The sequence below is a fragment of the Peromyscus maniculatus genome, chromosome 19 (assembly GCF_049852395.1).
Source record: "Peromyscus maniculatus bairdii isolate BWxNUB_F1_BW_parent chromosome 19, HU_Pman_BW_mat_3.1, whole genome shotgun sequence".
Taxonomy (NCBI): domain Eukaryota; kingdom Metazoa; phylum Chordata; class Mammalia; order Rodentia; family Cricetidae; genus Peromyscus; species Peromyscus maniculatus.
Window position 1 is genome coordinate 65219509 of NC_134870.1, and position 17405 is coordinate 65236913.

General features: G+C 47.6%; 1 protein-coding gene across 4 annotated transcripts in view; it reads right to left on the bottom strand.

Moving 5' to 3' along the window:
* Nucleotides 1-14789: 14789 nt before the first annotated feature.
* Nucleotides 14790-17405, bottom strand: part of Mapk4 (mitogen-activated protein kinase 4) — a 144203-nt gene continuing 141587 nt past the window's right edge. For all 4 annotated transcript variants that reach the window (XM_006970101.4, XM_042263785.2, XM_042263786.2 and 1 more), the window contains one exon: nucleotides 14790-17391. In XM_006970101.4, the coding sequence (XP_006970163.1) occupies nucleotides 16695-17391 (697 nt within the window). In that variant the 3' untranslated portion in view covers nucleotides 14790-16694. The remainder of the gene's footprint in view (nucleotides 17392-17405) is intronic.

The window sequence follows — 17405 nt, forward strand, 5'->3', positions numbered from 1 at the left end:
GCAGTATCTGCAGAATGGATATTCTCGGAGTTGTGGTCCAGATGAGGTGCTGCTGTTGGGCACGGGCTCTTCCCGTCACCATCTGTCCTCAGAGTCAGCCTCCTGGCCTGAACTTGTTCGTCCTCTTTTGGAAGAGATCTGATTTTCTGTCCTTGGAAAAACAAAGCCGCTTTCCCCCAGAATTCTGGCCATCCTCTGTTGGAAATTCACTTCTTCATTCTCAGTCCACCTCAACTCCTTGCTCTTTCTGAGATCTATCATTGATCCTTCCACCTGCTCATCATCTCTGTTCCTTAGAGGGCTGTTGCAAATTCTCACATCTTACTGCCCATGTCACTAAAAATTTCTGCTGGGGAGAGATCTCGTCGTGCTAGTGAAATGTGTTGTCCCATTGAGGTGACCTAGTTGCATGTGATCTCAATGGAAATAATATGGTAGATTTTTGTTGGTTGGTTTTGCTCTTGGGGGTGGGGTGTGGGCTGCCACCCAGCTCCCATATAAATCACATATGGAGGCTTATTCTTAATTATAAATGCCCGGCCTTAGCTTGGCTTCTTTCTAGCCATCTTTCCTTAACCTAAATTAGCCCATCCACCTTTTGCCTCTGGGCTTTTACCTTTTTCTATTTCTGTATATCTTTTTTTTCTTCCTTACTCAGTCACTGATTGTGTAGCTGGGTGGCTGGCTCCTGGAGTCCTCCTCTTTTTCTTTTCTTGCTCTTTCTCCTCCAAGATCTCTCCTATTTATCCTCTCTGTCTGCCAGCTCTGCCCATCCTTTCTCCTGCCTTGCTATTGGCCAATGATCTCTTCATTAGACCATCAGGTGTTTTAGACAGGCACAGTAACACAGCTTCACAGAGTTAAACAAATGCAACGTAAAAGAATACATTGCATCTTGGCATCATTAAATAAATGATCCACCGCATAAACAAAAGCAACACATCTTAAAATAATATTCTACAACAGTGGATAGAGAGGTTAGTACCCTAGGACAGACTGGACTTGGGGTGACGCAGGGAAGAATAGCACATCTTTGCAGAACTCATATCACTGCATTTGGAGGGATGTTTCACCTCCAAGAGTTGTAGCCTTGGCTGTGAGCCAGTCCACTAGGTCTTTAAAGGTTGCAGGGTTTTTGTTGTTGTTGTTGCTATTGTCTTTGCATAGCCCCACAGAAAAGAGCCAATATGCAGCTCTTCAAGATTATGAGTTCATCTTGACCTCATTTTGCAAGGTAAGAGACAAGTTGCATGAGTGTGGCAATACGCACCCCTCCCCACGTCACTTTCAATCAGGGAACATACCTGACAGCAGCTCCTTCTACTTTTAGAACCAGGCTGAAATTTCCTCTGCATGCTCAGGGTAGACAGCTCTCATTATCAAGTCTAATAAATAAATCACAGCTTAGAGCCATGAGACTCTGATGTAAAAAATAATGTCTGGCACCACTGGAGATAAAATAAATCACCTTTAATCTGGTAAGCAGGTCATCTTGATGCTGTACTTTGTCCTAGGGACCTCAGTGGTGGATTGTATTAAACTCAGATGAAGCAGAAGGATGTTGTTCAGGTGCAGGGATCTGAGTGGAATCAAAGCAGCTGGGCCAAAACATGCGACAACAAGCCCCTTTGCACAGGGGCGTGGAGAGATGAGCCTTGGTTATCTGCTTTCCAGGACTTAAGGACAGCTCCTCTGAGGAGTAGCCCCTCCCACCTTTTTTACCATCTGCCTTTGAGAGACACTGTTGTATCTGTCTAATAGACTCTCTCTGTCTGTCTCTCTGTCTCTCTGTGTGTCTGTCTGTCTGTCTGTCTGTCTCTCTCTCTCTCTCTCTCTCTCCACACACACACACACACACACACACACACACACACACACACACACACACACACATTGTTGCTGTTTAGTGGTGTTTGCAAACAGTTTGAGGCATCTGGAGTATTGCTTTGCCATGACCACAGACACAGCAGAAGCAAGGTAAGGGAAAAGTTTGTTTGGGCTAGATTGGGATAAGATCCATCCATCACGGTGAGAAAGGCAGTGTGGTGGGCAGCTCCATCTGTGGATGCAGATGCTTATTGTATGGGTTGTTCTTAACGCTGTGGTGGATCAGAAAGCAGAGAGCTTGGACTGGACATTGAGTTGGTCTAGAACACTCAAGATTCATTGCTCAACGACCCAGTTCTTCCCTGACCCAGTTCCTCAAACTAAGCTCCACCTCCCAAAGGTCTTACCACTTCCCAAAGCAGTGCCACCTATTGGGAACCTAGTATTCAGACGCAGCCTATGGGAGTGTGGTGGTTTAGATAAGAATGGCCCCCTTAGATCATATATTTGGATATTTAGTCACCAGGGAATGGCACTATTTGAAAGAATTAGGATTAGGAGGTGTGGCCTTGTTGGAGGAAGTGTGTCACTGTGGGTGGGCTTTGAGGTTTGAAAAGTCAGTGCTAGGTCCAGACTCTCTCTCTCTCTGCCTATGGATCATGATGTAGCTCCCAGGTACTTGTCCAGCACCACACCTGCCTACCACCATGCTCCTCACCATGATGACAATGGACTAAACCTCTGAAACTGTAAGCAAGGCCCCAGTGAAATGCTTTCTCTTATAAGAATTGTCTTGGTCATGGTGTCTCTTCATAGTAACAGAACACTGACTGAGACGGGGCATTTCGCATTCCATCTGTAACATTTGGTATGTATCTTACACTTATAGGAGAATGGGATCAGAACATGGTACTTCCAGGTATGGCACTATGGCATAATGATGATTTTTGAGTTGAAGGCAAATGAAATACAGCAAACAATGAAGGAAAACAACAATTTGAGTTATTCATTGGTTAGTTTATCTCCTAAGTGTAACATGCTTCACAGGCTCACCAACTTTTCTCCTGTTACTTTGTCTTCTAGGTTTAATTTCTAGGGCTCTAGCCATAAAATCTAGGAATGTGGAGGAAAGGGTGTTTCCCTCCTTAAATGACACATCGTTACATACAGACTAGATGCACTCTGCACATGCTTGGCAGTCAGGTGTGGCCAGTGGTCATTGGACTGGACAGTGAGTCTGGGAGCTTCCATTAGGAAGCATTTCAAGATGGCAGACGTTGATGCGAAGGCAGGCAGGGGTCAGAGAGATGGCTTAGTGGTTAAGGGCCCTTGCTACTCTTCAGGGGACCCAGGTTTGATGACTATCATCCATATGGTGGCCTGAAACCATCTGTAACTCTAGTTCCAGGGGGCCCCAGGCATGCATACGGTACACAAAGAGGGCAGGCAGGTAGAGAAAGGCCTTAGTTTCTTCATATTGTAGATCTAGTTCTAAGCCATGATACCACACATGGAGTCCATGGCATATTGGGGGTGGGGAGGGCATGGGTGATTTTCGAGCCCTCTTGCTGGACCTGCATGATGTTCTGCTGGACCTGCAAGATGTCCCTACTTCCTTCCTTTTCCCTGAGGCTGCTCTGAAACATCTGTGAAGGAGAAATGGAATGGGAAGTGAGAAGGGCAGGGTATTATGGGTGCAGTTTCCCCTGGCAGTTGTCTTTGCTCTCCCAGAAGATGATTTGGTTCAGGACTCAGCAGACTTGACAGTGAAGGAGTGAGGCTTGGCGTCCAAGCCGAGGTTGGTTGTTGTTGTTGTTTGATTTTGTTTTAATTCTTTTGGAATATATTTTTATTTTATGTTTATAAGCATTTGTGTGCACGCATGTATGTGCACCACATGTGTGCCTGGTGCCTGCAGAGGTCAGAAGAGGGCATCAGATCTTCTGGAACTAGAGTTACAGATGGTTATGAGCCACTATGTGTGGAGGCACACAGAGGTTTCCTAGTGGGATCTGAGCTTGCTTTACCCAGCAGGGCTGCATTAGGGGAATGGCTTGACCATGTGTGTGTTTACCAGGTGGTAGGAAGGGTCTACACTTGGCTGTGCTAGGGGGAGGTCTTTTGCTCCACCCCTTGGCATTCCTATAAAAACCCCTTTTGAAGAGACAGAAGGGGCCTGTGGATGTAGATCCAGGCCCTCCTGAGGCTATCCTGTGTTTCTGGTTTCTCTCCCCTCTATCTTTCTATCTAAATATTTCTCATCCCTCCTTCAAGTGTACCCTACGGAAAAAGTGGGAGCAGGTCTCCCACAACTATGTAGATACAGCAAACAGAACCTGGGTCCTCTGAAAGAGTAACAGGTACTATTAACTGCTAACCTCTGTCTCCAAACCCTGACATTGTTCTTGAGGGGGCTAATAATCAAGTAGATATCTCACAAAATGACCTAGAGAGATGGGATAGTTAGAAAGCCCTAGGTTAAGGACCACATGGTTGGAAGAATGTCGATGGTGGCAGGAGGAGGTAAGTATAGCATGTGGCTGTCAACAGAATTTACAAGAGCTCAGATGTTCACTGTATATGGTGGTTGGAATGAGAAATGTCCCCCATAAGCTCATGCATTTGAACACTTTGTTCCTAGCTGGTGGCACTGTTGGGAAAGATTATAAAACCTTTGGGATGCACTTGCTGGAGGAAGTATGTGGTTGGGGACTGGCTTTGAGGTTCTAGCTTCATTCCACTTCCTGCTTATTCACTCTGCCATTAGCACTTGGTGGAGATGTGATCTCTCAGCTTCCTGCCCCAGCCAGCCACCTGCTGCCCTGACTCCCCTACCATTATGGACCCATAATGGACCTGAAAACCAAAATAAACTCTCTTCTATGAGTTGTTCTGGCTATGAAATTTTATCGCAGCAACAGAAAAGTGTCTGGTATACTGTGCTCCGAAACTTTGGCTCTTGGAATAAAAGGAATTTTTACAGGTAACCTAGACTGCAGAAGAAGATAGCAAAGGAATCAGGAACTTTCAGATTAGCCCCGAGTCTCCTGGGATGCCTTCAGATGCCAGTGAAAGAAACTGATGAAGACTGGCTTTCTCATAAGAGTATTTGTTGTCTTAACAAAAACCTGCAAATGTGCACCTTGAGTGCTGACTCAGCAACATGTATGACGTCATGATTGACTTGGGCTCTTTCCATCCCTTCTTCATTCCCTTGGTCTGCTTAGTTTTTTCTCCTCTGGGTTATTGCCTCATGATCTCAAGAAGGTCGCTCCAGTTCCAGCACATCGTACGGTTTAAACAAGGAAAGCAGATGGTGAGAAGTTTTCTTCTGGTGAGGCCCTTTTAACTTGAGTATTGAAAAGTTTCTCAGGAACCATCTTTTGATATCTTGCTAGGCTGGGTCACATGCTTCGGATTACTCCCAAGGAAGCTGAGAAAGCCACTTTTCAGCTTCTAGGGAAGGAGAGAGGCAAGAGAGAGGGTACAAAACTTGACTTTTGGATGGCCAACCACAGTTAATGACCCTAATCCCAAGGCCAAGCATCCTGTTGTAGAAAAAAGGATACAAAGGTCACACTTAGGAGCTACCAACTTCCTATGGGACCTTGCATCTGTCACTGCCTCTCTATGGGTGGGGGGAATCTTTTTTACCTTCAGCAGTCCAAACTTTATTTTAAAGTCCTTGCAGGTGGCGAATGAGCTGTTCAGTGGTGCTGGTATTATTATTACTATTTACTATTATTATTATTATTTTGTTTTTTGAGATAAGGTCTCTCTGTGTAGCTCTGGCTGTCTTGGAACTCACTATGTAGGCCAGGCTGGCCTTGAACTCACAGAGATCCACCTGCCTCTGCCTCCTGAGTGCTAGGATTAAAGATGTATGCACCACCACCACCCGACTCTGTGGTAGTATTTTTAATTTAAAGAGACCTCGTTGGTAAAGGCATCTGTGGCTCTTCCTTGTGGAGGGATAAGCTCCCCTGTTCACAGGCTGATGGAAGGTGACTTGTAATGGCTGCCTCCTGGCTCTGGTTTCTGAGTTCTTTTCCCAGGGAGGACAGCAGCAGGCTCGAGAAAGCTGAAGAAAAAGACCGTTTGTCTGAGCTAGGCTGAAGGCACTCCTCTTAAAACGGAGGACTCTCTGGCTCAGGGGGAGCTGCGGAGGAGATTGTGTACTCATATTTTGGGTTGTGAGCCTAGCCTTTAACGGCTGAGGCATCTCTCCAGCCCATGTAGCCATCTTTTACGTGACATTCATTGCTTCCCCAGGCAGCTTCCCCTGGCTCTGTGGTCCAGATGAAGGCCTTATACAACATTTCCTAGAGCCCTGTCCTCAGTTCGGTTCGTGCAGTAACAAAGACTGACCCCCACCCCTCCATACACATACCTGAATCTTCAATCTGTATCCCCCCAACACAGAACATAATTCATCAGTGTTGGTCAGAAGTGAACCCTGAGCTGGTTACTATGTTAAGTGTGGTAGGAATGTACAATGATAGCCCAGCCCAATCCTGAATGCAGGACCTTTCTCTGGTGTGGGGGGGTATGAGGGTAGCAGGTGTTTTGGACTGGGTAAATACCCCAAAGGCTGGTGTCTTTGTGGTCAATTTTTGTTTTTAAACGGGTAAGCGATGCTCAGATATTTGATCTAATGTTGTTCTAGGTGTTGATGTGAGAGTATTTTTGCAACGGATTCATGTTTTGATTATTGGATTTTAGGTCAAGTAGGTTATTTTCAACATTATGGTTGGGCCCTATCAAAGTTTACATTGATCCATTGATCAAAATAGTGACTTCCTCCTGCCAGCAGAGGGCCTTCCTACACAACCCTCAACACCGGCGCTTCCAGGTTTCTAGCCTGCTGCACATTCTTGGAGATATAAACTGTGCTAGTCTCCATAATTCCTTAAATTAAATAAATCAAGATGTCTCAGCAGATAGAGGCCCATGTTGTGCACAGGCAGGCCTGGTGACCTGAATTCAATCCTCACAGCTCATCTAAAGGGGGGGAAAAGAATCAGCTCCACAAGATTGTCCTCTGACCTCCAGCCTCTGCACCCATGCCTCCCACCACATCATGTACATACGAACATATCTTTCTTTCTTTCTCTCTCTCTCTCTCTCTCTCTCTCTCTCTCTCTCTCTCTCTCTCTCTCATTAATTTTGATTGTGTTTCTTTTTCTGAGGAATCCTGACCAGCACATCCTTGTGGCCTAGACAAACTGACACTTCAGATGAACCATTATATCCTTTAGTCACACCTGTGGGAGCCTGTTGGCGAGAGGTCTCACCTTTGCCTGCCTTTCTGCTTCCAGCCCTGGGCTGGTGGCATTGCACACTCCTCTCCTGATCTGATCTGAGGGTTGGAGCTGGGATACAGCTGTTGATGTGTCTGGGATACATCATTCAGAGAGGAACGGCTGTTGACTTTCATCTCTTGCCTTGCCTTCTCAGGGGGCCAACATGCAGAGCTTCACAGCCAGGGATCCCATTGGCTTCAAATCTTGGATCCTTCGGCTCTACTACAGAACAGCTCTGGGGTAGCTGGAAGCAATTGCTTCCCAAAGCATCCCATTATGCCCCAGGGGTAATAACCATGATAACAGAATGAGCATTGGGGTAGCTTGTAAATCCATCAACAGGTTCAGCTTTCGTAAACAGGGCACAAGTTAATAAGAAAAGGAATCCCCGAATTGCTTTGCCTCAGCATGTGTACTTTGCATTATTATATTTTAATAATGCAATATATGCTTAAAAGTATGTAGGCACATGGGACCAAACAGGATCACTAATAATTTAATAACATACTGCCTCTGCTTAGCTGTATTTTCCATGTAAGGTAAAAGCTCCATATAAGTTTGAAATTGCAGGAGACACAAATGTATTCAATGTCGCTTTGCAGTAAAGGGTAACTCAGCAGGCTTTGGTTGCTCAAAGCCTGCACATTCCTAACAAAGTCTAGTATCTAGGAGGACTGGTCCTTGACTGGCTCCTGAGATAACTTCTGAGCCTTTGGAATACATAGTGTCTTGATAAGAGTTCCATGATCCTCCGAGGCTGGGGCATCGGGTTTGATCTCAGGGGAGGAGGCGTCTGGAGATCAAGCAGCTAGGGTCAGTCTCCTTGGCACTGTGTGACCATGTGACTAATCATACCCCATAACCATCTTAGGCCCCAAGGCTCAGGTGGGATACTCTGGTAAACAATATGTTACCATGGGTCATTCTATGTCATTGCTGGGACTCGAGACAGGGTTTCTCTGCGTAGCTTTGCGCCTTTCCTGGAGCTCACTTGGTAGCCCAGGCTGGCCTCGAACTCACGGAGATCCGCCTGGCTCTGCCTCCCGAGTGCTGGGATTAAAGGCGTGCGCCACCACCGCCCGGCCTATTGCTGGGACTCTTAAGCACATCCATAGGTGGCTGGCCTGGGAGGGGACACCTGGAAGCTTGTTGCTGGCTCCTTCTATATGTCATTGATGTGTCTTTTTGCTTGTGAATTCAGATCTGTATCTGCCCACTGTAACAAACCATAACTACAGATGTTTCAGCTTTTCTGAGCAGTTTAAGTCCTTACAGTAAACCATTAAGTCTAAAGGAGGTCTTGGGGACTCCTAAAATAGTCTCTCAGCTAAAGGAAAGATAGCAAGAAAGGTACTGTCTAGGAATGTCAGCCATAAGAAATCAATACTGTGGGAACTGGAACTGGACCTCTGCAGAAATCACCATGGGGGAACTTTGAAGGTCTTCCACTTGGACCTCTGTTGTGGGATATTGGATCACACTGTGAACCCTGAATTTGCATTAAATAAAACCTCAGGCCAGGAGGCTGAGCCAGCAACTAGGTGACAAGAAGTAGCCATAGAGAGTTAGAGGGAGTCTGGAAAACAAATAGAGAAATACACAGAGAGTAACCTCTTTTGGTTTGGGATGGATGAATTGATGCTCTCTTGCTGGGTCGCTGGCTAAGGAGGAAGGTTAGCTGGTGGCTTCTCAGTTCCTCTGAGCAAATAAATCAAAAATATTATAAGCCCTAAAATCGACCCACCAAATCCCAACACTGCTAGACAACCCGAGCACCCACTAACAACTAAGCATAGACCGCTAGCTAACAGGTTTTCACCCCTGCATCTGACTCCTGAATCTTTATTGGTAAAACAGAGCCATTAGAGACTTAGTTAAAAACTCCATTTGGCTGCAGACACAGAGGTGGTTCCAGTGGGATGCAGAAGTCCCGGCAGGCCCCTGCCTGAGTAACTGGGCAGTTGGTGCAGAGCCGAAGCCAGTAGCTGAAACAGTAAATTCAGGTGCAGCCGCTATGCTGACAATAAAACCACAGACCTCAGAGAGCTTATTTCCCACATCTACCCACCCAAACTATAGAATTGTTGGTGGCAGATCTTCTTCCCCGCTCCTTACTCCCAAAGTGCCTAGTGTGGTACCCTGTAGTGTGAATGGTGCAGACTGCCCTGCTCCTAGGGGTTTGGGCTCCTAAATGACCCATCGCTGGCTCCAAGAGAGTCCTTGACTGAATGGAGCTGACACAGAGGCCAAAAGGCCATCATCCACTTTTCCTAAAGGGGGGGGGGCATTTCTGTGGTGAAGTTTATAACCCAGAGTTCTCCATGGGGTCAGGCAGAAGCGGTTGCTGGTTCAAGCCACATCTTTGTGTATTCTTTCCAAGCTCCATCTGTTTCCTGTATCAGCTATCTTCTTAGATCATTCATTCCCCTTTATAAATCACTTGTCTAGGAACCCCATCTCCAGGACTGATTGGAAGAGCTGTCCTAGGTCAATGATAGTCAAATTCTCATTGGCCATTGAAATCTCCACTATGTCAATGGAGCACAAAACACAGACCACAACATTCTTGTTTCTAAATTTCTTGAAGCTCTATCTCAATTCTGTGCTCATGAACTAAAGGGGAGAAAACAGACCAGTTGTATCTATAGCAGTTCTAGGAGGCAGAAGGTAAAACAAATTCTCATCATACAGTCCTCTTTGCTACAGCACTACCTACCTGTCCACAGCTGTCACAGCAGCCTGAGCAGGCTGCTGTGGAGGCAGGCTGAAGAGCCAACATGATCCCGTTATAGGGACCTTGAGGCTAGTATCATTTCAGTGTTGAGATGGCTTTTTGGTTCAGAGTGGGAACAGCCAATTCCTCCTAATGAACTGGAATTCAGTCCAGAGTTTAGCTGAGCCGCTTGGTTAAGCCTGGTGCCACGGAGACTAATGTCACAGATGTGGTCCATCGGTAGGTTGTATTTGGTTTCCTGGATTGTACCTGATTGTACCTGGAACCTTGCTACATTCTATTGCCATTTTTACCTGGCCATTGGATGCTAAGAGGCATGAAGGTGTAGGGATGTTCACCCATAGGAGAGCTGAGAACATGCAAAGAGAAAGGCAGGCAGTGAAGGAGTGCTTTGAACTCCAAGACCTGGAGCATCAAGCTCTAGATGGGATTGTAGCCATCTTTGTATGTTCTTAATGCCATTTAGCTTCACCAGCCAATGGCCCAGATAGATGTCTAGCAAGAACATAGAGCTGCTTCATTTAAGGAGAGACCTGTTGGCTGCCTCTGACACAAAGACTCCATTAGTTTGACACGAACACTTCCCAACAGTATCTTGGATGGCTGATACCAGATTAATGAGAGTACAGGCAGGATACTGATGATAGGCTTGGTATGTCTAGGAGATCGGCATGGTGATGCTCACCTTTAACATGCTCCATGCAGAGGCTTGCATATCTCTAAGTTCCAGCCTACCAGGGCTACGTAGTGAGATCTTGTTTCAACAACAACAGAGATAAACAACAAAAAAAGAAAGATGGAGAAAAGAGAACTTCCTGGGGTAACTCAGGGGAACACGTTCATCTCTACACTTCTTTGTGTATGTAGTGTATATTTGTGTTCATGTGGGTGGGTGCTTTGTGCATGTGGAATTCTGTGTCTTTGCACATGGAAGCCAACGGTCAATGTTGGGTGTCTTTCTCAATCTCTCTCCACCTTATTCTTTAGGTGAAGATCTCTGACTCTGGAGCTCATCTATTTGGCTAGGTTGGCTGGACAATGATCTCTGGTCTCTGGGGATCTCTGCCTGTCTCCACCTCCCACCCCAGTGCAGGGATTACAGATGTACGGTGTGCTTTGTCATTTAGTTGGATGCTGGGGCTGGAACTCGGGTCCTCCTGCTAACAGCAGGGCTGAACCATCTCCCCAGCTCCTTCCTTCTACTTCTGAAGTTCAGTCACAGCTGCTTGTCCTGAGCTCAGTCTTTATTCTTGTAGGAAGGAAAGAAGAGATCCGAGTAGTCCTAGCCAGAGCAGGTAGGGCATTGCCAGCACTAGGTCTCGGCCCGTGTCCTGGATTCCCACTGTTGACACCGTAGGCGTTTGGCCCTCCCTCACCTTTCTGTGCATGCCACGTTAGCTTCCACCTGCCTGCACCTGTGTCCTCTTGCCTGTGGCCATTTGGGACCCGTTTGGATGCAGTGGAGGCCAGAGTTACTGGGGAAGTGCTCTGTCTGAGGCGAAGAGTCATCAGCAAGAATCCCAAGGTTATCCACTTTGCTATTGAAAGAATGGGTATCGGCTTGGGACACCCCCAGACCAAGTTCTCAGCACAAAGGAGATTTATTTGTCGCAGAGGGTCAGAGGGCAGGGAATAAGAGACAGAGACAGGAGATAGAGGATGAAGGAGAAGGGGATGGGCACAAGGGAGATGGGGAAGAACATTCCCTGGAGAGGGACAAAGGACCACCTCTGGATAGAGAGGAGACAGATGTGGCCCATAGGAAAACGGTGGTTTAAAAATGTAAAAGGGGAAACCCTGTGTTAGGGTGAGGTGCTTAATTTTAATTGGGCATGTTAATTAGGGCGGCCTCAAGGGGGATTTTGATTGTTGGCCTTCAATACTTTGATAGCTGGACCTGGGTAGTCAGTCTCAGGAGGAGGAAGTGGCCACATAAGGGAGTAGACCTCAGTGGCCAGCTTTAGAAATGTAAGCTAACGGTTTTTTTAGCAAGGCAGAGGGGATGGGGAGGAGGGCAGGGCCTGCCAGGGCCATGTTTGTCATGCTTGGACTGGCTTGAGTCCCCTTTCAGCTATTGAGCTGGGACTCTGCCTCCCAGAATTCCCCACACCTCTGCAAGACACAATGGCCGCCGCCTGGGGGAGGAACTTGTGCCCTCCAGTGGCTTCTCTCTCCTTCCTGTTGCTACCTCGTCAGTGTTTCCTGAGTCCCTCCCCACAACTCCTGTGCCTGAGTCTTTACCTCAGTTTGCTTCTGAGGAAAATCCGTCTATGCTCGCACCCTAATGCCTGTTTCTCTTTCCTCACTCCCTCCCTGCTGTACAGAGCAGGCTCCAAGTTGGGCAGAAATTATCTGTAGATGCAGTTAACCATTTCTAAGACAAGCTGTCCTGGGGCTCCAGGCAGCTAGAGGCACTGAGGTAGAGGGTGGCCCTTCGTGATCCAGACCCATCTTTGTGTTCCATCTGCTGTTCCAGTTACAACCCCACCGTGTGTGCCCAGATGGGCGGCTGGGATGATGTGCGTCCTTGAAGGGGTATCTAGATTCTAGTTCCAGCTCTGCCATTTCCTCACCTGTGGCTTCAATTAACTTCTCTGCAAACTGAGGGGGTCCGAGTGGGTAACCTGTAAATCCCCATCCACTGTCCACATCCGTATCTGTTAAATAGTGGAGAGAGAGGCAGGTGACGTGTCTTGAGAGGAGATGTTTGATGCATGGTTACGAGAGGCTGTGTGACCCTTCCCCCTCTCCATGTGGAGCTTGCTGTTTTAGCAGAATCCCAGCTTTCACACTGGCTTCCCAATCACCTGTTCTAACCATTCCAGCTGAAAGTCTGACTTTGGTGCAGGAGAAACTTGGAAGCAATACAATGGATGCTATAAAGGATTTACTAATAAACTCACTTAGGAAATTCTAAGTTACACGAAGTAGAATTTAGCTAAAGGAACGTGGCATCCAATATAACTGGAAGATAAGTAGTGTACTAACCAGGGTGAGACTGTGTGGCTAGTAAATCATGACTAGAAGGTTGAGGAGATCCTGGAACTCACTCTGTAGCCCAGGCTGGCCTCGAACTCACAGAGATCCACCTGGCTCTGCCTCCCTAGTGCTGGGATTAAAGGTGTGTGCCACCACCGCCCGGCAAGGCATCTTGTTTTAGGGCTCAGCAAACTTCTGCACAGGGTCAGCTATAGAATGCCTCAGGCTTGCGGGCCACGTGGTCACTATTGCAACTCCTCAGCTCTGCTGCTGAGGCATGGCAGACCAAACGACAGCTTCGATGAGGATGGAGGGGAGAAGGGACCCTTAACCTCGGGCACAGAACTTAAGGAAGCCAGAAAACAAACAAACAAACAAAAAAAAAAACACCTCAGTAAACAAGATAAATATTTTTTTGAAGATTTATTTATTTATTATGTATACAGTGTTCTGCCTGCATGTATGCCTGCAGGCCAGAAGAGGGCACCAGATCTTATTAGAGATGGTTGTGAGCCACCATGTGGTTGCTGGAATTGAACTCAGGTCCTCTGGAAGAACAGCCAGTGCTCTTAACTGCCGAGCCACCTCTCCAGCTCCCAAGATAAATATTTTAATGCTGTTATTTCCCAAATGGAAAATTTTATTTAAAAAAGCCTCCTTAAGATAAACAAAATATCAAAAGTTCAAATACAGAATCAGAAGATATCTGAATGCATGTATGCAGTTATGTTTCAGTAAAACCCTTTGGCATATAGGTGAGTTTGCTGTCTCATATCACAGTCCTCATGGGGCCCTTTCAGGAAGTGTTCATCTTAGCATCATGTGGCTAGGTTTAATTGTGACCTATTCCTTTTGGGGTCCCTTTCCCCCATCTCTTAGTTCTTCTTTGGTGCTCTTTGGGCTGGTCATCTCCCTCTGTTTTCCTATCCCTACTACATTCTAAAACATTTTAATAGCTCAGGCCTCCAATTGGACATAGAAGTTTCTCTAACAAGAACACTTCAACAAGGTTTCTGTTCTGACTGTGGGCTCTGTCTTCACTCACACCACCTAGGTAGGGAGACATCCCTGGCGGCTGCCTGAAGCTCTGCATAATACCCAGTCCCATACACAAACACTAAGATAACAGGAGCGTTCATGACCAAGACAGTTACAGAAGTGACCAAGAGGGTCAGTGAAGTGAATATACTTGACAAAGGATGATTTGGGTCCCAGGGGGGGCACAGTGGAACCATGTGAGCCGTCATTGTGCTCTAGAACTGTGTGGAATGTAAAACCAATGAACCGTGTATTTCTGGACTCCTCTAGTAACTACCTTCAGACTGCAGTTGACTGAGCACTAACCAGAACAGCGGGTAAGGGGCACCGCGGAACACTTGGCAGGTGGTTTGGAGAGAATCTGATAAACAGCTCACAAGGCCGCTCATCTTGGCAGAGGTGCATTTCAATAGCCACGTGTTCTAACCAAAGAGCCTTCCTGAGAAGTCAAACAGAAACAAAACTTGAAAACTCCATGGTCTGTTATTTGTAGGGTAATGGATGAAGCCAGGGTTCATATTGACACAGGTGTTATGAAGCAGCCAGCTTCAGATGGATGCAGCCTTAGGTAGGTACCTGGGATGGGTGTGGCTCAGGTGGCTATCTGAGACAGGTTGTCTCTGCAGTTTCATGATGTTGAGACCTCCTATGACAATAAGGAAGGACCAACCCCTATCAGAGATTTGGAGGTGACACCAAGATAGAAATCCACAGTTAATTCTGGAGTCATTTCCTGATCTCACGTTTGTGGATTCTCCCCTTTCAGACCCCATCCCCACCCCATCCTCACCCCTCCAAACACTGGCCTTCCTGGGGCAGGGAGAGGCCAATGAGGCTCTCATTACTCAACCATGGTAAAAGACAGGGTCAGATAACATGCCAATTAAAATGACAACTCATGATGAATCTACGTTCCAATAAAAGTTTATTTGGCTCATCCTGATCAAGTTTAATAATATGTAACAGATTATTTTAAGAACATGAATAATGATAACAATTCTCCTGTAATAACAATTCTCTGTGAACTCAGGGTCAATCAGCAGCATGTCCCTTTACTCAAAAAGTAAAGTTTCCCTCTGAGGTCAAATGGCACATGAGGAAAGGTGGTGTGCATTGCATTTTCTTAAAGAAAAAAAAAAAGGAAAACCTAAACACTTTATATTTACATATTTTTCCATTTAAAACTGGTCAGTGTAGTTGCTTCTGTTTTAAAATATAAGTTTCTAATGCCTCATAGGTTTCAATATAAATCATAGTTAGCTAGATTTAAGGTGCTGCGATGTGAGGACAAACACATTCCAAAGAGATCTCTCGGCAGACCAGCTAGACTTCCTGTGGGTATCTTTGGATGTTGGCAGGGGCAGGGGGAGGATAGAAACCAGCGGCAGAGTACTCAGGGACAGGCTGGGGACTGTTGGCGTCCCCACCCTATGCTTCTGTAGAGGGCTTTGGACTCCAAGTTCATCTTAACTTAAGCTTATGAGGGCATGGTTACTTGGAATTCTTTGTCATGGGTTCTCCAGTTGACAGCTGCCTCTTCAGGACACTTGAGGTTGGTACCCCTCTTTAAACACTTAGTTTATCTTTCTATGTTTCTTGCCCACAAGGTTACTAGCTCTCCAGCCATTCCTTTAGGGTCCACTCTTGGCTAGCACTAAATAGATGCTCAGCATCAAGGGCCGCGTTAATGAAGGATGATGGGCCCTCTGTGGAACCTTCTCTCCTAACTCATTTGTTTCTGTGGAAAGCACCTTATTGCTTTTCCTACAAATGAGCAATTTGTGCCAGGAACATTTGGTTCCGAAGTAGGTTTGGAGAGGAGCTGTGTGTATGTGGGTGGGGTGGGTGGGATGCTGAGGGGTTGGACGAGAGGGATTCTTGGAATAGCCAGCTTCAAACTCACCCATGTGTGACATCCACCGCGGAATGAGGGCTGTGCTGTGTCGAGTCAGGAAAGTGCATAGGGCATGCTGGAGGAGGCTACTGTGTGCGCAGGCCTGGGAGATGAGTAAACTCACCCAGAGACCCCCCGGAACTGCTCTGATCTCAAGCAACAACTACAGGCTGTGCTGGGTTTGGGCAAGTACAGGGAATGCGGCAGGTGAGGACATTTAAGCACTTGGGGAGTCACAAAAATATGTCTGGTGGCTGGGAGAAAGAAACTGGTTCTGTTTCCAGTTTCAGAATACAGGAAGCATTGTTCTAAATTAAAGGAATGCATGGGACAGATGGTCAGGGACAGCCAGAAGCACTCGGGACCAAGTTTGCTGAGCAAAAAGCCAGAGTGACCCCAGCGGAGGAAGACATTATACTGTGGTCGGACACTGGTCCAGGGGACAGGAGCTTGGGATTCAGACTTCACCCTGACATTCACTAGGCCTGTGGTCCTAAGTCAGACACGGCTTCTCTGGGCCCAAATGTCCATTTGAGACTAGGTGGGTCACATGGCTTGGAAACTATTGTCTGCAAGCTGCTTCTGCCCCCTCCTCGACCCTGGCAGGGCTGTAGACTGCTGTCCGCCATCCCTTTCTTCCCTGCATACTGCCACTTACAAAGCACAGGCCTCCCTTTCGATGGGAAAGCGATAGCTCCCAGCCAGGCTCCGTTCGAACCCGCTCCCAGAGGTTAAAGGCTAGTTATTAAGGCAGTTTAAGAAATGGACATTCCTCTCGTTCCCCGGATCCTCGCGCTGTTCTGCTAACCCCAATGTAGCAGAGAGAGGCTGAAGGAAGTGCTAGAGGAGCAAGGGAGGGGTCCGGCTTTCTGGGTGCCATCTTGCTCCGGAAGTTCTCCCGCACCGTGCCCTTCTGTGCTCACCACCTTTCTTTGGAGAAGGCCTCTGTCTGGACGAGGTCGCCGGGGTGCTCAGGGATGCACGAACCGTTGAGGTCACCCAGTTTGTTTTCCGGTAGGTCCTCGGGTTTGGTGCAGAGCTTTAGAGCACGCGAGATGAACACATCTAAGTCGAACTGGGGGCTGGCACCCCCATCGATGGGTGTCGGGTGTCCCGGGGGCGAGGCAGAGAGGCGGTGCTCTGGGGCATCAGGGGGAGGGCTGGCACGCTCGGGGCCGCTTTGCGTGCTCTTGACCCACTGAGCGATCTCTAGGAAGAGGCTGGTCGGCTCATCTTCACGTGACACCGGGTCGGCTGCTACCGCAGCCATGGGGGGCGTGCCGGCCGCCTGCTTCCAATGTGACAGGTCCAGGATGAGCTTGGGTTCTGAGTAGTGGTGGGGCTTGTTGTCACGCCACAGCAGCTTATCTAGGTAGGATGGGGACCCCACCTTGTAGTCGCAGGAGCGCCCATAGTCGGCCTCGAAGGCGCGCTCCATGGAGGAGTGCGACTGCTCCAGGAAGCGCTCGGAGCTGCTTTGCGAGTCCTTGCGTGGGTCCACCTGAACATCCTCCGCCAGCGGGGCAGAGCCAGCGCGTGGGTCACGCTGCACCTCGCTAGCATCCTGGCACCGGTCTGGTCGCCACTCCAGATCTGACGACAGGCTCACAGGATACCTGCAAGGGTGCAA